The following is a 19,763-nucleotide window of genomic DNA, read 5'->3' as shown; positions in this document are numbered from 1 at the left end:
TCTGCTTCAGTGGCCCAGGTTCAGTTCCCAGGCACAGAACCACACCACTTATCTGTCAGTAGCCATGCTGTGGCAGAGGATCTCATAGAAAAACTAGAAGGACTTACAACTAGAATATACAACTATGTACTGGAGCTTTGGGAAGGAAAAAAAAAAACCAGATTGGCAACAGATGTTAGCTCAATGTGACTCTTTCCCAGAAAAAAAAAAAGGAAGTACTCAAGGACCAATGGGGACATGTCAAAGAGACACAAGGTGGTTTAAAGTGGCTACCACTGGTCAAATTTGGGACAATTTGAGCATTAACAAGAACTATGATGGTAATGGAGTATGTAATGAATTTAAAAATCTTAAAACAATAATTTAAAAAAAACACCCTTGATCCCATAGTGAAATAAATAAAATGAAAGTGTGGTAAGAATTCCAGCTAATAAATGTAGAGGCCATGATAGTATTAGAGAATCATCATTTATAACTCCTAATGTAATAACAGATTCACTGAAGGATTGTGTGAGTTTCTTGGGAACAGGACATTCATACGGCCCTAAGGCATCACCCACAGATTATGTACCAGTTACTAGAGGAAAATGTACTATTACAAGGAAGCAGTGCAGCCACCACCTCTACCAATGATCAAATTTAGCATTACTAATAGCAGGAGAATCTAAGACATGTGTCCTCTATGAGATGTAATAAAGAAGTACACACATCTTGCAAAAATGCTTAAACTGAATCTAGTCATAAGGGGGAAAAATTTGACAAATCCAGAAAGAGGGACATTCTACAAGACAACTTACTGAGGCTCCTGACAAAATTCAATGACTTAAAAAGGAGAGTGGGGCAGACTGTTATAGATTAAAAGAGACAATAGCCAATTATAGCTCATGGGCTGAAAAAATAATAAAATGGCTATAAAAGGAATTTTGGGGACAACTGGGGAAATTTGATTATGAGCTGTATATTAGATGATACTATGAAATGAACATTCTTAGGGTTGATCATGTATTGTGGTTATGCAGGAAAATGTCCTTATTCTTAGGAGATGCATACGGACATATTTGAGGGTGAAGCATCTGCAATTTACTCTCAAATAATTCAGCAAAAATAAGTGTGAGGCTGTGTGTGGGGAGAAAGTGGGAGAAAGCAAACGTGTCAAATGTTAACAATTAATGAGCTGGACGACGGCTATGCGAATGCTCACTGTACTAGTCCTTAAACTTTTCAGTACACATAAACCATTTTTCGTAAACCATTGTAGTAAATTTGGATTTTCTAAAAAGTCCGGTGGGGGAGAGTAATGCTGTTCAGGTAAGGCCAGGGACAACTGCGTCCAAAAGCAGCGGCAAACGCAGAGAGGAGCCGGAAAACACCTCTCAAAACGACAGCCCCCGCCCTTCCCGGGATACCTCCCTATAGGCGGTTCCAGTCACGTGACAACGAGGCCCCGCCCACAGCCCCCAGAGGCCCGCGCGCGCCGCCGGCAGTTTCGCTGCTTCCTGCTGGCGGGAGGGGCGCCGCCATGGAGGTTGAGCCTCCTCCGGTGGAGGAGCGGCGGCGGCTGCAGGAGGAGCTGAGCGAGTTCGTGGAGAGCTGCTGCCGGACGCTGGAGGAGGTGACGGCGTCCCTGGGCTGGAGCCTCGATCGCCTGGACCCCGGGGAGGCGGAGGCGGCAGAGGTGAGGGGCGGGCGCGCGGGGGCCTTTGAGGCGCTCAGCCTGCGGTCTTCTCTGGCCGCGGGGATCGGCGCGGCGGGCGGCGCGTCGGCGGGGCCATGGGGTGCCCGGGCCCCGGCGTGGAGCACCCTGCTGCCTCCGGGCCCCGCGCTGGGGCGCCCCGCGCCTGGCTCCTGGACCGGCAGCGCCCCCTCCGCGGAGCCTCGGGCGTAAGGAAAACGAGACGGTGCGGTGGGCGGGAGAGCGCGGCGGGTGTGGTGCTCCTTTAGGAAGTGGGTGAGCGGGTCTCGGGGCTGCCGGCGGAGGCGGTGGCGGTTTGCTTTGTCATCCGTCACATGGATCCCGCAGCTGCAGCCGACTCGGCGTCAGGGGAGCTTGGAGGTTCAGTTCACCTTCCTCTGCCACAGAATTGCCCACTTCTGCCTGGGACAGCACGCATTCCAGGATTATTAAAGGACATCAGTAAGTGATGGTGACTGGCAACTCTCCTGGACATTAGAGTTGCTTTTAAAAATGTAGGCAAGTGTAATAGAGTGAACAGTCCTGACTTTTTTTTTTTTAATGGGATGGGTGGAAGGGAAGTGCTCCAACGTGGGATAATTCATGGTCTCTAATATTCTTTCTGGGTTTGTCATGCTGTAATAATTTAACTCAGGTTTAAATTACGTGACTGATTCCCCAGAGGCATTGGAAGTATATTTGATTTATATACAAACGGTTTGGGTTTATTATATTAAAAGTGTAGTGGAAATTTTAAAAATATATTTATTATTCGTTTGGAGGGAATTCATTGAGTGAGGCCCGCCAGACCTTTCCATATCATTGTTTGCTCAGCATTGTAGTAAATTTGGATTTCTTATATTAACACTTAAATAGCGCGTTGCCTGTGTATGTCACTTACTGTATGTTAGTTACCTCATTTAATACTCATAATTACCCTATGAGCTGGGTACTCTTAGCCACATTTTATGGATGTGAGGAAACACACCTAGAGAGATGTAGTTTGTCCACTGACACACTGTTGGTAAATAGCAGTTAGAGTTTTGAACTCAGGCCTTCTGGCTCTTGAGAGTCTGTGTGCTTAATTGCTATGCTGCCTTTGTAGAACTCGTTTGTAAAATTCCAAAATTCTGACAGTCACCTGTGAGTGTACGTCTAACTTTTGCAAAACCAGCGTCTGATATTCAAGAGGGTGGCTGGTTTAAAAATCCTGGTAATTGACATCCGTAATTCCCAGAATAGATGCAGTCCAGATGGTTAAGGAATCTTCGCTTTTCTGCTGGAGTGTTTTAATGCTGAAGTTTAGTGAACAAAATCACAGTTCTTGTTCTTATAGAGCTTACTGTCTGGTGAGGGGGAATTCAGAGAAATCAGCCATTACATTACAATGTGATAAAGTCTATGAAGGGTGGGTTGGAATTGGTGTGGTACAGGTTATTGTAGGCTGTGGTGGGACGGCAAAGACTTGCAGGATAAAGTGAATTCTAAGCTGATAAATAAAAGTGAGCTAAATTAGCTAGGTGAAGCCAGAGGAAGCAGCAACAGCATGTGTAGAAGTCCAGAGACCAGGGTGTGTCCCGAAAACCTCAGGTAGTTAAGGATGGCTAGAGCATAGGATGTGGAGGAGGAGGGGAAGGATGGTAGGTATGCACTGGATGTTAAAGGTCCTGTGTCAGCCATATTAAAGAATCTGGATTTTTTTTTAATGAGGGCAGTGGGGGAGGCATGGAAGTGTTTTGAGCCAGGGTATATCATAATCATATTTGCCTTTTAATAAAATAATAATTGCTTACATTTTTTGAACACTTGCTATATCTCAGGCCCTGTTTGAATTGCTTTATGTATATGAACTCATGTATAACTTGTATAATCTTCACAGTAGTTCTGTAAGAGAGGTCCTGCTATGATACCATTTTATAGATGAGGAAACTGAGGCAGAGAAAGGTTAAGTCCCTAGGCTAAGTTCATACAGTCAGTGAGTGGCACACCTGGGATTCAAACTGTCTGCAGTTTGGAGAATGGAATGGATAGCGAGACTGGAAGTGGCGAGAGCAGTTAAGCAATGGCTGTTGTGATCCGGGAGAGAGATGATGATATCCTGAAGTGGGGAGGTGGCAGTGGGGATGGATTGTGTGGAAGGATTTTAGAGTGATTTAGGAGTGAAGAGCCCTACGTGATTGATCAGATGTGGATGACGAGAGAGAAGAGGCTGTTTCCTGCTTAACAAGTGGGACCTTCCTTTCACTGAAGTAGGAAAACATGAGAGGAACAGGTTGGGGGGGTCAGGAGACCATGAATATAATAAATTTATTTTTGTCATGTTGAAATTTTAGTGTCTTTAGTATAGGGTACTCAAGAGAGAACCAAGGAGTAAAGATCCACATTTTGGGAGTCATCAGTATCTAGTGAAAATTGAAGACGTGGGATCTTCCAGGAAGCCTATATCAAATGGCACAAGTTCACTGGTTGGACCTACATGAACACCAACCTTGAAATGGGGCCAGGTAGAACAAGGAAGACAGACCTTTAGAGGAGACCAAGTAGGAGGAGCCAGAGAGGTGGAAGGAACGTGAAGAGTGTATCAGGATGACAGAAGTGAACAATTCACTTGTGACCTTCTGTGAGTTCAAATATTATAAGGACTGTGACATGTGCCTTGGCTGTGGTAGCAAGAAGGTTGTTAGTGACCTACTGACGGGGAGGGGAGGTTGTCGAGGCAGTGAATGTGAACCTTTCAAAGAATGGGGCTTTGAAGGGGTGGAGACTGGGCAGAGGCTATCGGGGAGGGAGATTGGGGGAGGTTTTTTTTTTTAACATGCACGTACACTCGCACACACAGTTGGGAGAGGCCTGCATAAGAGGAGAGAACTGGATAATGCCACTTAATTAAGTAGTAAACATTTAATGGTATAATCATTTCTTTAAATGTCATGAACCTTTTTTCTTCTGTTTGATTTTTGTAGGATGAAGTTGTGATATGCCCTTATGACTCCAATCATCACATGCCTAAATCGTCTTTAGCAAAGCACATGGTGTCTTGTCAGCTGAGGAAACTGGGCTACACCAAAGAGGAAGAGGTACCACATAGATTCTCTGTACACGTCATATGTGCATTAATAAAGTTCAGAATATTTGGAAGGAATAGTGTTAGGTTTTCGGACATAAAGTAATAGTCATTTATGGGGTAGAATGGTACTTGCCTAATTTCACAAATTATTGCAAGAAATATTTAAATGATACTAATTTATTGTTGGTTTATGTCAAATCTCAAAATAGTCAATTATCTGTTACTCAAGAACACTAAGGTTTTTTTTTTTTTGACTTTAGGATAAAATGTATAATTCTGATTTTTTCTATGAGAATGTGAAGATACCTTCAATTACTTTGAGTAAGTATTAATTTAAGATATTATAATTTAAAAATATCTTAGGATAGGTGTTGATATTTCATTTTTGAATTATCAAAAGAGTGGACTTTATAAGTATGCTTATGATTAAGAAGGACATTTTGTACCTTAAAAGAATGTAGGATTAATTAATGTACAGTGAAATTGGTTTGCTTAATTCTAAACTTCGAGACCAGGCCTGTATCAATAGGCAGTAAAAACTGCGGAGTTCTTCTGCACAGTAAGACAGATGCCTTCCTTCTTGGTTGTGACAAAAATCTGGCCACACAACACAGTTTGAAGAGAGGGCTGAGGATGGAAATGTGTTCCAAGTGTTCACAGCTTACGTAGAGGTTAAAATCTTGGGCTCTGAAATCAGAATGCCCTGATTCAACTCCTGGTTTTGTCACTAATAGATGTGTGACTTTGAACAAGGTCATTAACCTGTTTGTTGCCTAAATTTCTCCATAAAATGGGGATGATGGTAATAGTACCTTTGTGAGGATTAAATGGTATATATGTAATATGTTTAGCATAGTGCCTGACACCTAGCTGGCATTCAAGAAGTGTTAGCTATTATTGGTCGCTAAAATTTGTGGAGGCTACTGCTGCATGCCTGATTATAGTGAAGTCTGGTTACTTACTGGGCTCTAGCTAGATCTGAAAGAATTCTGCATTCAGATTACCTAGGCAATGATGTGGGTGTTTTCTCTCTTAAGATTCTGGAAGGTTTGTCAATGTGCCCAAAGAGCTTGGAGTGGAAACCAGTTAATAAATTAATTGTGGACACTGATGATTCATATTGTGGTTATGGGTTTTTTTTTTTTTTGGACAGATAAGGACTCACAATTCCAGATAATTAAACAAGCTAGAACTGCAGTTGGAAAAGATGGTGATTGTTATAATCAAAGTAAGTGGCATCATAGTTTGAGCTAATTAATGAATCAAACTATTTTTCTCCCACAAGCACATTGTTACAAATTTTCAGGAAAAATCTCGTGGAAACAGTGGTAAGGTTAAATTTTACATTTAACATTAGACTAATGTTCTTGGTGTCAGCTTCGTTTGTGCGATATTTTCTGCTCAAATGCACCAGAGTCTCACTGGGACACTGTTTTAGGTAGGGGTTTGTGCTTTGGAATTACCTAATGGGTGAGATTGCCATATAGATAGTTATTTTTATTATGATTATTTAATAAATAAATCTCATTGACTGAGACTGTCTTACCCTGAGATTTCCTGCCTTGAGAATTAGCCCAGTGTTAAAGGTAAGAATGTTGAAATGCAGTGTGAAAGGAAAGGCTTAGGTGAAAAGAGATGAGTCTGCACAGCTGCCCTGCAGAATAAAGCACAGACAGAGTTGTACATACAATTTCAGAGGCTTTGTGGATCCCTACATGCCCAGCTTCGGAGCTGGATTTAGAGTTTCTGCCTGGGACTGACCAGCAAAGACTAGGATAGAATTTTTAAGTATGAGTTTTTAGAAAATTGAAAGATAATCCATCAAACACATAGAGGTAAACAAGTAACTAGAGTTAATGGACTTCTGAACCTAAGTATACCATCTAATCAAGGCATGACTGCCTCCTTTTATAAGGATTTCTGAGCTGTCGTTGAACCTTCTGGAGATAGTTTTCTCTGGACATCTTACTTTTCCTCCCTCACTCTTCTTTCTAGCTGAATTATATTCTCCACCACCCCGTTATGATTTGTTGTCTCCCTTGTTGAAGTTCAGGGTCTCACCCGTTGTTCTAAGCCAGTGTCTGGGCTTGATTCCTCCTCCAGTGGCTCTGTGGCTTCAGGAGGAGGAGGTCTCTTACCCTGAGTCTGTATTACAGTGGCTCCTTACAGCAGCAACAAGCACATTTCTTGTATGTCCTGTTTTGAAGCTCCCATTTTTGTGTACTTTTGTGTTAAATTCCAGGTTTTTTCTTTGAGGGACACATTTGACTCCTGTCTCATTTGCAGAAATGACTGAGCTGTGATCAAGCAAGCCTGTTTTTGGCTCTATTATTGGTTCTAACCATTGCTGTGTTTAATGAACCAATTAAAAAGTAGAGAACTTTGTTTTTGTTTTTTTGGAGAGATTAAAAGTTAAAGGACTTTATTTGACCAAAGCCAGTTAGATAGATTTACTGAATTTATTTTAGAGTTGAAAGAGGACTTAGAGATCATCTAATCCAGCGTCTGCTTTTTACAGATAGGGAAACAAACCCTGTCTGATAGAGATGATAAGGTTCTGGGTTGTTTGTTCTAAAGGTTCTCAATCCTTTTATATTTTAAATGAGATTATTTTTTCAGAGTTGTTTTGTATATTTCATTTCGCTTTCACAACAGACTTTCGATAGTTTGGGCAAGTATTTCCCCCTCCATATTAGGTGAAAAAATAGAGGTGTATAGAAGTGAATTAACACTTTTTTTGTTGGATAATAGGAAAGCTGGATTGAGAACTAGGTTCTGAATTTTGGCACCAACTCTAAGCTGAGTTATTCTGCTTTCTCTTAGAAACTCTACATTTAGTGAAATTTGTGGACTGAGATTGTAGATATTGCTGAAATGTATTCATTCTTTATGTTTATCTGTCGTGATTAAGTAGAATATCAGAAACTTCAAATCTGTGCATACTCACTGCTGCTATTGGTACTGTTCATTGTTTGTTCTACTTTGTGTAAACCTATTTTAAAGAAAGAAACTATCTGCTCGGCCTTGAACAAATGACATTTCTGAATTTTTGTTTCCTTATCTGTAATAAAAACTATCTTGTGGTGGTGGTTAGAACAATAGAGATAATGAATGCTACACTAGCCCTGACTCTAATAATTGGTAGCTGCTATTGTCTAAGCAGTTTAATTTCTAAGCAAATTAATTTATAGAAAGCAATATTAAGGTAACAAAATGGGTGAGAATTTTATATATGTAAGTAATTTAGAAAACATTCTAAGTTTTTCATTTATATAACTGAGTTAAGGCAAATTTGGACTTTGAATTTAATTCTTTACAAAAGCAAAGAATTGCTTTGAATAATTCTTTCAATAGGTAGTTAAGACAAACTTTTAGTTGATTTTGAATTTTTGCACTAAGATTTAATTGTAACTTTTTATATGATCTGTAACCCTCTTTTAAAAATTCTTTTCATCCTTTGTAGAGTTCTGCAGTTTCTCAACAGAGGTTATTTTTTTATGGTCCATTTATATCTTAGACATTTTAAAATCTTTTACACCAGGAGAAAAATCTCTTAGTGTCGTCTTATTGATGTATTTACTTTAAAGGAAGAATGACTAACATGAACAATTTTGCATTTTCCTATTTAATTAATATTTTGTTTGTTACGCACTAAATTGTAAGTTTTTTGTTGAGGTAGTATTTATGTTTTCATTTCATTGGTCATATCAGGTCTAAACTCAACGTATATAATTCTCAATTCATTAATCTTTGTGAAAGCTTGAACAAACATTAGATTTACTTATTTTCAGATATAGTTACTTTGGTTAATTTTATAACTAAGATATTAATTTCAATCATAGACAATCATTTTATATTTAGTGGTTTATCTTTTTCCGTCAATATTAAAGATTCATGTTGCTGTACTTCAATTTCATGGCATATGTTTGAGTTGTGGCTATGATTTGAAGTTCAGTGGACTATGCTAAAGAAAGCTAAAGAGATAGGATGTAATGGTTTGGACCTAATCTGTTCCTACCACTGGTGAAACTTTGGCCAGTCATTGTATTTCTATGGGCCTTAATTTCTTTATCTCTAATGTTAGGAAATTGACTATGAATTTTCCCTAAAATTCTGAATTTGTATCTTTGACATACTACCTCTTATTAATATTTGATATTGTATCTCATATGTTTGAGATGCCCCATGATGGCAAAAGTCACTAACAAGGAAGCATGAGAATTAGAGTTATTAAAAAAGTAGGTTAGAGTTTGGCTTTGGGGTGATGGAGAGTTGTGGGGCTGGATAGAAGTAATGGGTGCACAGCAGTGTGAATGTACTAATGCCACTGAACTGTGCGCCTGAAAATGGCTAGAATGCTAAATTTTGTATTAGGTGTATCATACCACAGTTAAACTGTAAAACAAGCTAGACAGAGGGGTACAGAATTAGTATGATGACAACACATTCAGATGTATCTCTAAATCGTATAGAAACTTTCGTTTGAAAATTTAAATTTTATGGAAATGTAAGCATATGTAAGTGTGTATATTCATTTTTTTTGTCAGAAATATCTGTGTTCTGAATGATTTAAATGCAGTTTGTTGTTTAACTTTTCCTGTACTTTTTCTTTTTCAGTAATTGGGGTGAGTATAAAGAGGAATTAGGAACCTGAATGTACTCCTTATTTAAAGATATGCAGTATCCTTTTTGCAAATGATATCCTTTTAAAAGTATCACTCAAATTTTTAAACTTTATCTTAATCACTGTCACAATATTACAGTCTTGATTTGGAATTTTAGTTGAATTTCAAGGAATTTAAGTATAGATCTTCATCATGCAGAAATTTAGGCTGAATAAGGAAATCTCTAAAATATTTTATGGAGGAAATTATATTTCTTTATTAAAAATAACAGGCAAAGGTTTATGTGAAGCTTGTTTGTAATACATCAGTGTTTTCTAATCTTTGTATTCTTCTCCCAGATTTTTATAGCTAGATTTAAATGAATTAGGTTAATCAAAGCTAACTCATTTTTATAGTATGAAATGTTTTGACAAAAAAGACTTTCCCTAGTGTCTACCAGAATTAGAGTAAAATCAAATGACTTGAAAGGGAACCCTTCTTCCTCACTAATTCAGAACCCTTTGACTAGTACAAATGACCGTGTATTGTTATCTGTAACTGCTAAACCATGGACTGAGATTCAGTGTAGCTCTCCTCTTAATTTGTAGACAAGTGCAAAGTCATCTCTTTTTTTTGTGTTGTAATGCTTGGTTCATAGTATGCTCTTGTTTGAATTTTTCTTTTGCCTCTTTACCTAGGAAGTCAACAAGGTTAGACTGTAGCAAATTTAAGTATCTAGGAAGAGCTACTGATGTTACATTGTTCTGTGAACCGGAGTGATTCCTCTAGGGTAACCTAGCAAACATTACAAGAAGTCCGTTAGGAGCTCATGTTCTTTGTTTGCATTAGTGAATAATGAAGTATGGAAAGAGTTGTTTTAAATTGTTTTATTTACAGTTACAGTAATTTTTTTATTTCTTTGAGAAAATTTGAATCTTAAAACAAAAATTTTCTTCAGTGTTTAATACATCATATCAAGGTATTGTATTTACTTTTTTTTTCCCATTAAAGAGCAGATTTTAGAAAGTTCTGTAACTGTCGGGGGGCACTGCTTTTAACTTTTTTCAATTAATTTGGTTAAACCAATATGCTTCCTCTTCAGAAAATTTTTAAAAAGTTTAGTCTCGGTTCAGTGTGTCCTTCTCTGGTCTGAGGAAGTGTGGGATTTCTGCTGCTCAATTGTTTTTTGGTCCCTAGCTCTAAGTCAGCGCACAAGTGGGATATATTTTGAATATGGAACATTTAGCTTGATGTCTCATATAAAAAAGACATTTTTTGCACATTTTTCATACTTCCATAATTTATTTTCAAAGGGACTATATAATGTGTGTTACTTATTAAAAGCATTTTTTCCCTAACTTTTATGGAGAAAAGCATATAAACAGAAAGAAAGTTAATGTCTATTTTTATAATATGGGTAGCCTTTTCAAAATTGTTACCCAAAAGGTTTTCTTATGAGCAAATTGTCGTATGGCTGTTTACTGCCTGCCTTCATGAGATCTGTCTTAACAGATCTTAACGTTGTTGGAGAGAATAGCGAACATGCACAGTACATCCTTTCTGTGGATAGAGCGTTCAGCGTAGAGCCATTATTTTGCCATTTATTGCGTAGACTGATACTTTGTATATTTAGGGATTACTGTGAAAAAAATTGTGTGAATGTTGGATTCTTACAGTGCATGTTTAAAGATAAGTAGTAGAGTTTAAGTCCACAATGCTTCATGTATTGTTTATTCTTGTGGTTTTATTTTTACTTTAGGGACTTACTCTTCATTGCCTGTTGAAGTTCCTCTGAATCACAAACGATGTGTTTGTGATCTAACCCAAGCTGATCGTCTTGCCCTCTATGATTTTGTAATCGAGGAGACGAAGAAAAAGCGCTCTGATTCTCAAATTATTGAAAATGACAGTGATCTCTTTGTAGACTTGGCTGCCAAAGTCAATCAAGGTTTGAGATGAATACCGTAGCTTTATATTTCTTGTCATTCTGTCTTTTGAGTGTTGTTAAGATCATTTGTTAGGCCACTTTGAGTTGGAATGGGATGATTTCTATCATCTGATAGTCACATATATATTAAGATGTTTACTCAGTACGTGAAATTTTGCTCTCTGACTTTTACATTACGCATACCTTCCTTCTATAGGAATGTTACTTACAGCTGTGCTATTACTTTAATCTATGTACCTGAACACACTTATGTTCAGCTAATGGCTAGAGAAAAGGAATGATATAAAACTTAGCCCATTTATATGATATAGAATTTTTAGAATATTTTTGTGTGCTACATTGAAACATGTTGACATATAGGATGGTTCTGTTGTTCGTTTCTACTAAGTCATAAGAATTTAAAAGCTTCTAAGGATATAATAATTTTATACTTTTATTAGATAATAGTCGAAAAAGTCCAAAATCGTACCTTGAAATCCTGGCAGAAGTGAGAGATTATAAAAGAAGACGCCAATCCTATAGAGCTAAGAATGTTCACATAACCAAGAAATCGTATACTGAGGTAAGTTTTACATAATCTTGTAGAGCTTTGTTGAGAACAGAAATTTCCCTTAGGTAGTTTTCCAAGTCTGTTTGTGGATTTCTACAGTTCCTTAGAGGTGCTTAGAAAGAAAGTGTCTTCGAGGTGGCTACCTGATTCGTGTTTGCTCTGTCATTTTCACAACCGTCCTGTACTAGACAGAGACTTTTCAGGGTACACAAACCTTGTATAAAGAAGTTGTATAATCTTAAAAAAAAGAATACGTACTTTTGAGAAAGTGATGTTACATCGTGGTAACTGCATGGACAGACAGCTTTAGACAGACCTGGGCTTGAGTTTTGATTCTGGTGTTTATCACTGACTCTTTGACTTAGACAAGTTTTCTGAGCTTTTTAAGATTCAGTTTTTTCATTTTATGATACTTTTGCATTTTATAAGGCTTTACAGAGTTGTTATGAGAATTGATTGGGATAATGCATGTGGACACAGAAACTGCTAAATAAATAGCTATCTTTTTGTTTTTATTTTTGTTTTGCTGAGGAAGGTTAGCCCTGAGCTAACATCTGAGTAGCATGGCTGACAAGTGCTGTAGGCCTGCACCCTGGAGCTGAACCCTTGAACCCAGGCCGCCGAAGCAGAGCGCACTGAACTTAACCCTACGCCATGGGGCCGGCCCTGATAGCTTTCTTATTTTTTTGCAGAAATTTTAGTGTCCTTTCATGCATTCTACTAAATATGTGGGCTTAAGAAATTTCTTGGTATAAATTATTTATAATTTATATTATAAATTATAATTATAAATTATGTATATTATAAAATTATATAATTACATTAATCTCTTGATACATATCTGGATTTATTTTCAGATGTCATTTAGTGGATAGGGTTGATGAATTTTTTGGTACATGAATTACCTTGCGCAGACTGTAAATAATTTCTTCATTGAATCTCTAATTGTTCCCACATTATTTCTTACTTCTCTCTATGATTTCAAAGACCGTCCGTAATCTGGCCTCATTTTGTCAAGCATTTTCTTTCACTTTAGTCAAGTGTGTCTCTCAAACTATATCTGATTACACAGATTTATTCTTACCTCCAAGTCCTAATATATGTTATTTTCTCATCTGAAATGCTCTTTGTTTTGCTGTTTTAAATCTTGATGCCACTGTTTCCATGAGCTGCTCGTTAACTCTGAGCCATCTGCTGAATTATTGCTCTTACGCTCTGTCTCACACAGTTTAGCCCTTAATTTTATGCCGTTCTTTTTAGTTAAAATATGTGTTTCAGATTTCTTCCAGCCTCTCCCAGTAGAGGGCCGGGGCCGTGCAGGCTTTAGTGATGCGTGGTCCCTCAGATACTTGATGGGGCGTCATTTGTTTCTTCTCCGGTCTCATAACCTTGTAATCAAGATTAAGTGTTGCTGCTAGTGTTCTTTACAATTTTGTGGTTAGCTTTTTGTTATGGAAATATTCAAACATATGCCGAAGTGAATGGAATAGTCTGATGACCCCTTAGGTACCTATTACCCAGCTTCAACAATTACCATCATATGACCTTGTTTTATTTATACCCCCGCTTACTGCCCCTACCCCGACACCTGGTAACCTCGGAAACAGATCCCAAATATCTTTCATCTGTAAATACTTCAGTCTTTACAAGTCTTTTAGTGCTTTAGCATACCTCTGGTCATGGCTTTTTCAGCATTTTATGCATTCCTCTCTTCATTTATATCCTGTATCATTTTTGTTTGCTCTGGATTAGAACCTGACAAACTTCAGCAGAACTGTATTACGTACTGTAGTTGCTTTGCCTGACACACTGCTGTGGGATATGAAGATAAATGCACATAGACCCTCCCCTCAAGGAGCTACTTCTAGCTTAAGAAATGAAACAGACTTTCAAAATACAGATTTTGTTAAGTACTAGCATAAGGTGAGATCAAAGTATGTGGGAGGAGGGAGCAGTTCTTTTTAAAAGGTTGCACTGGTATAGGCTTCACAGACAAGATAGTGTTTGAGAGAAAAGGAGAAGCAGGGAGGGGTAAGGGAGTGGCTGTTTATTGGCTCTTTTCTATGTGGTGAACCTGTGCTAGGTCGGCTCTGGACGTGTCCAGTCACGTTCGGGCTTCACGGAGCTCATGTAGAGCTTCTGGTCAGGGAGTCAGGTAGGGCTGCTCTAGCACTGCTGGAGCTGGAGTTGGAATTCAGGTGGGTGTGACTCATGTCACTCCCCCGGGTTAGACCTTGATGTGTCGTAGATTTTCCACAGGAGAATACAGTGGAGGAGGGGAAATGGTGGATGAGGATTTTTCACGTGGAAGGGGTGGTATTCCTAAAAGTAAATAAAAGTATGGGAGTTTTCCAGAGACTCGCTAGTAATCCAGGGTGGCCAGAACTTAGGGCTTCTGAAGAACTATCCAGTGAGAGAGATGCGATGTAGTAAAATTGTGGGTGGCTTCAAAGACTCTCCTAAGGAATTTGAACATAGTTCCATTTTACTTTGGGGGCTATTGAGAGTTTCTTGGAGATGGGGGAGACACAGGCCTGAACTCTAGTGCACGTCTCTGAGGTTGCCCCATTCCCCCGTGCCTTCGTAAAGCATCTCCTGGTTAGACCTGAGGGAAGGGTGAACTTCTTTAGTGTCACCTGTCCCTCGCCAGTCACTAGCCTTGTGCCTGATGATGTGGATAAAGAAAAACACTTCTAAGTGGTTCTTAGGTGAGGAACTTATAGTCTCATTGGGAAAGTATCTGTGGAGTGACTCTTAAGTTTCATATTTTGTCTGTCATATTGATTTAATTATAAGCTTTGGAAAAAAAGGTTTTATTTGTAAATAATCTCAAACATACCAGTAAGTTGCAAAACTAAAAATAATACAAACAACTGCTGAATATCCTTTGCCCAGACCACCTCTTAACATTTTGCCCCATTTGCTTGCCATTTGCACTCTCTCTCTCTACAGTTTTTGCTCTCTGATTACTACCTGCACATAATTTTTTTTCCTGAACTATTTAAGGGTAAGTTACATCATGATCCTTTATCCCTGAATACTTAGTATATCTTTCCTAAGAATAGGGATATTTTCTTACTTAATCATGGTATAGTTATCAACTTGAGCAAATGTAACATTGATAACAGTACTTTATACCATTCATATTCCAACTTGATCATTGCCTTTTTATGGTCTGTAAACTACACACATCCCACAGTCCATCATATCATAGCTCTTAGTAAATATTTGATTGGTTGTTAGCAGTGATTTTTTTTCTAGCTTTATAGTTATAAGTTTTTGGGCTGCTTTCTCATCTGAAATTTGGTGCTTACTTCTAAGGTGATTCGGGATGTGATAAATGTGCACATGGAAGAACTCAGTAGTCAATGGCAAGAAGAGCAGGAAAAAGCAGAGGATGCTGCTGAAAAGTATGTTATTGTGTTTATTGGGGAAAATATTCTGTTTTTAATCTGTTACCCATAATGGTTTAAATTTTAGCATTTCTGATACGATTAGTAGCACAGTATAATTCATGAGAATGTTTATTATTTCCTGTTGTTATTGCTCAGGATTGTTATACCAGAGTTGCAAAACATATTCCAAGAGCTGTGTTTCTTATATGGAATGTAAGGTTGTACACATTTATTTAGACTCTGTCAATCATTGGTCTGATACAGAATATTGGGCTTTAGGCTGGTCTAAACTGGAGACCAGTGGTTAAAACTAAGTGGCTAATGCTCTCTTCTATGTTTCAGGAACGAAGAGAGGCGGTCAGCTTCAGTAGACTCACGGCAGTCTGGTGGAAGCTATTTGGATGCTGAGAGTTCACGACATAGAAGGGATCGAAGTAGGAGCCCACATAAACGGAAAAGAAATAAAGATAAGGACAAAAACTGGGACTCAAGAAGAAGGAAAGAGAGGTAAGTCTAACTCTGCAACATCCAATGTTGAATTGTTTGCTTTTGAAAAGTAAACAGTGCCTTGAACAGATTCTTAACATTCCTGCTATTTCACTTCAGATAACCTCAGCTCTGGTGACGTAGTTCTCTATATGCCTGGTTGGATATGGGTTTCCCTTTTTTAATTGTTTTCTAACCAGGACATATGAAAGTAATGTCTAGGTAGTAAGTTAACTATGTTAAACAAGATGTTTGCCTAGATCTCTTTCTTCTGCTCCTTCCTTCCTCCCTCTTTCTTGTTCTTTCTCATTCTTTCTTTCTCTTGCTAATTCCTCAGTTAAAGGGAGTATAGGGCCAGAGAGAAGATCCAAATTTTAATGTCAGTCAGTTTTGCCCTTGTTAAATATCCCTGATAAAATTTTGATAGCTGGAGACATATGAACTAACACTAAAATAATGAATTTGAATCAATTGAGATCTCTTCCTGTATTCCACCTGCTTAACTGGGCATCTACCTGGATCTCAAGTTTATCAGGTCCATAGTGGGACTTAGCTTTTTCTCAGTCTGCTCCTCTCTCCCCAGCATTTCCCATCCTAGTTAATGGATGACCATCATTTGTTCACAGAGCCGGAAATCAAAGAGTCATGTTAGATATGCCTTTTTGATTCCTTACCATCTGGTCTTAATTGCTGTCGGTTGTACCTGAAGATACCGCATGTGCACCTCCTCCTCGCTCTCTTTAGTGCTGTCCCTCTGGAAGAAGATGGTATTTTTCCTAATTGTTCTACCTGTCTCTAAGCTGGTCCCATAGGGATCCTTCCTACGCTACAGCCGGAGTGAATTTTCACCTCTTAAATCTCTTCAGTGGCAAAATTCACATTCTTTAGACCTTAAGACCTCCAGGATCAGGGCATCTGCCTACCTGCCCTTGTGTTTTGCCACTGCCCCATGAAATGCATAATTTATGTTCCAGCCAGCCTGGATTACTTACAGTTCCTCATCCACACTGTGCCACGTCTCTGTCTTCCATGTTATGTTCTGCTGCCTAATTTCTTTTTAAAGCCTGCTTGGTAAACTCGTCGTTCATTAAGACCCAGCTTAGTCATTTCCGTGAAGCCTTTTCTCACTCATTCAAACAGAGCTGATTCTTTCCATTTTTGTTACCACTCTACCTAGTGCATACTTTTTGTTGAACTTAAGTTACTGCTTTCCCTCCTGGACTGTGAGCTCCGTAAAGGCAGGTATCATGTGCACACTGTTTGTCTAATAATAGGCTCTCAGGTGACATCTGTCCAGGGCCACTGGTGATCAGGAATTAGTAATACTTATTGGTTTAGTAATTTGGCTCATCTTACTATCATTCATTTACAGGTTTAAAGCTAGCTGTGAGTTAGTCCTTCTCGTATAAAAATGAAATATTTGCTTAATAATCCCTTTTGATTCATATAATGAATGATATTTTGTAACAATTATACACAAATTGATTATCAGAAATTGTGCTCTTTCACTTCTTTCTGGTTTGTTAGTGCTTCTTCCATTTAGTAACTTTGGGGATCTCTCATTAGTCCCTGTTGACTTGAATACATTAGACAGCCTCAAAATCTAAACATGAAATAATTTTCCTTTAGAGAAGATAAACTGAGTATTAGGAGGAAATACTTCTGAATAGGGCAAGGCTAACCTTTGATATCACCCCTGAGTTGGAATGAATTGTAGGGAGTTGAGATAGGAGCCAGGATAAGGGAATTAGACAATTTCTGAATCCTTCTATGACTTTAATATTTTATTTGAAATGAATTCTCTGGTCATCAATCATGTACATATATTCAGAGTTAATTTTAAAGCAGAACTTCCAAGTGCAATTTTTAAAAATTCCGTTTTGCTTATCCCCATTTCAATTTTGCCCCTTAGTTTTAATATGTTTTTCATATTTGCTGTTAAAGAAATCACTGTTCATTTCTAAATGCCTGTTTTAACTTGTCCTGGTTTGTATCTGATGTAAGTCTGTTACTGGTAAATTATTATTTTAAAGTCTGATCTTAAAATGTCCACCAGTTATAATAGTTTTTTTTCACTCCTTTCATTTCAGGGATGGGGAAAGACATCATAGTCATAAAAGAAGAAAGCAAAAAATATGAATCAAGTGTTTGTGCATGTATTAAGTGTTCTTATGCCATGATAACCAACATGCTGATATTACAGTTAAAATTGCTTTGAGTAGGAGGATGTGTTTGTGTGATCTGCTTAGTGCTCAGATCATTATTTTTCAGTAAATACTTATGTCTCAAACCGTGAATACACTATGATGCCCTATAACTTTGTTTTCCTTATATTTTAATAGATGATTGATTCCTATTTCTGATTTTGTTTCATTCTTTGTGATAATTTGTGTATCAGAAAATTCTTTAATTAAAACCAATACTTAAACTATATAAATAATACATGAATATGTTCTCATTGTAAAAAATGAAACCTTGCAGATAAGGCTAAAGTCCCCTTGGAACACCAGCTGCCATCCCTGTGGCTACCCCAGTAGTAACTCCTATTTACTGCTGCACTGGGGAATTGTAACAGGGGAGAACAACCTAAACGTCTGTCAGAAAGGGAATGGCTTGGGGCCGGCCCTGTGGTGTAGTGGTTGAATTCGGCACACTCTGCCTTGGTGGCCCGGGTTCACAGGTTCAAATTCCAGGCACAGACCTCTGCCACTTGTCAACCATGCTGTGGCGGTGACCCACATATAAGTGGAGGAAGATTGGCACAGATGTTAGCTCAGGGCTAGTCTTTCTCAGCAAGGGAGGCGGGGAAAAAAGGGAATGGCCTGGCTAAATAAATAAAATATGGAATAGTCATAGGATAGATTACTATATTGGATTTAAAAGAAACTTTATATTAACATGGATAGGTCTCAGAAACATCATGCTAAGTGAAAATAGTAAGTTATGGGAAGATATGTCCCAGTTATATTTATGTACAAAACCATACATTTTCTCTGGCTATGTATGTATTTGGATATATTTGTAAAGGTTCGGAAGAACCCATACCAAACTTGTAACAGTGGTTATTTGGGGGAGGAGATATAGATGGGAGAGAGAAGGGGTGAAAACCAGGATTGGGAGAGGAAAAGGAAGCTTTAGCTTTATCCATAATACATTAATTTTTTAAAATAAGGTATTCATGTTTCACTTGTTAATTAAAATATACTGTTTTTTGTAAATCAACTTTATTGAGGAACTGTTTACATGAAATAAAGTGCACCCATTTTAAGTGTGTATTTCATTGACTTTTGGCAAACTTTTACCTTCTCCCGTGTAACCATCACCTCAATCAAGATAGAGAATATTTCCGTTGCCCCCAAAAGTTCCCGTATATCCCTTACCCAATCAATTTCTCTGCCCCAGCCCTAGGCAATCACAGATCTGCTTTTTGTTACGGTTGATTAGATGAATCTTTTCTAGTTATAAATGAAATACTACAATATATACCTTCTTCCACTCCGCATATTTTTGAGATTGAGCCATGTTGTGTGTGTCAGTGGTCTGTTCGTTTTTGTTCCTAGTAGTATATTCTGTTGTATGATGGATCATTAAGGTGAAACTTTGGCATTAAATGTTAAGCATCTCATTGCTGAATAGCAATATCTTGAATCTTGGAAACCCAGGTTTAAGATTCCAAGGTGGGTTCCAAATAGAACTGAAACCTTAATAGGTAACTGACAATGACAGAAATGACAAAGGTTAACTGGATTTAGATCAGCATCGCTGTTAGGCCTCAGGTCTGGAAAACAGCTTTCAGAGTTATAAGTTGGAAATCAGCAGGTCACTTGCCGGTGTGAAGTCCCATTACTCCCATTGTGCTTAATTTCTACATATGTAAAATTCGGATTTAAAAATCTTAAAGCAAGGACTTTCGTGTTACCATAATATTGAACCATCAAAACCATTTGAATTATCAGCAATTTTATATAGTATAACTCAATTTATAATTTTGTTTTTTTATTATGATTTCAGTGATTTTACTAACCAGAAGAAACAAAAGAT

At 38.0% G+C, this 19,763-nt stretch overlaps 1 protein-coding gene across 2 annotated transcripts; it reads left to right on the top strand.

Moving 5' to 3' along the window:
• Positions 1-1,481: 1,481 nt before the first annotated feature.
• SNRNP48 (small nuclear ribonucleoprotein U11/U12 subunit 48) lies at positions 1,482-18,990 on the top strand. 2 transcript variants are annotated; one of them, XM_046640598.1, is made up of 10 exons: positions 1,536-1,675; positions 2,021-2,134; positions 4,636-4,749; positions 5,000-5,060; positions 5,893-5,967; positions 11,103-11,291; positions 11,732-11,853; positions 15,163-15,251; positions 15,579-15,743; positions 17,813-18,990. In XM_046640598.1, exons 3-10 carry the CDS (start codon positions 4,675-4,677, stop codon positions 17,859-17,861), a joined length of 825 nt encoding a protein of 274 aa, XP_046496554.1. In that variant the 5' UTR covers positions 1,536-1,675; positions 2,021-2,134; positions 4,636-4,674; the 3' UTR covers positions 17,862-18,990. The 2 variants fall into 2 exon arrangements, with proteins under 2 accessions (XP_046496553.1, XP_046496554.1); XM_046640597.1 differs by lacking the exon at positions 2,021-2,134 and having other exon boundaries at positions 1,482-1,675.
• Positions 18,991-19,763: the final 773 nt, after the last annotated feature.

The sequence above is a fragment of the Equus quagga genome, chromosome 15, assembly GCF_021613505.1.
Source record: "Equus quagga isolate Etosha38 chromosome 15, UCLA_HA_Equagga_1.0, whole genome shotgun sequence".
Lineage (NCBI taxonomy): Eukaryota > Metazoa > Chordata > Mammalia > Perissodactyla > Equidae > Equus > Equus quagga.
The sequence above is the reverse complement of the archived record's forward strand: the minus strand, read 5'-3'. Positions and strand labels throughout refer to the sequence as shown.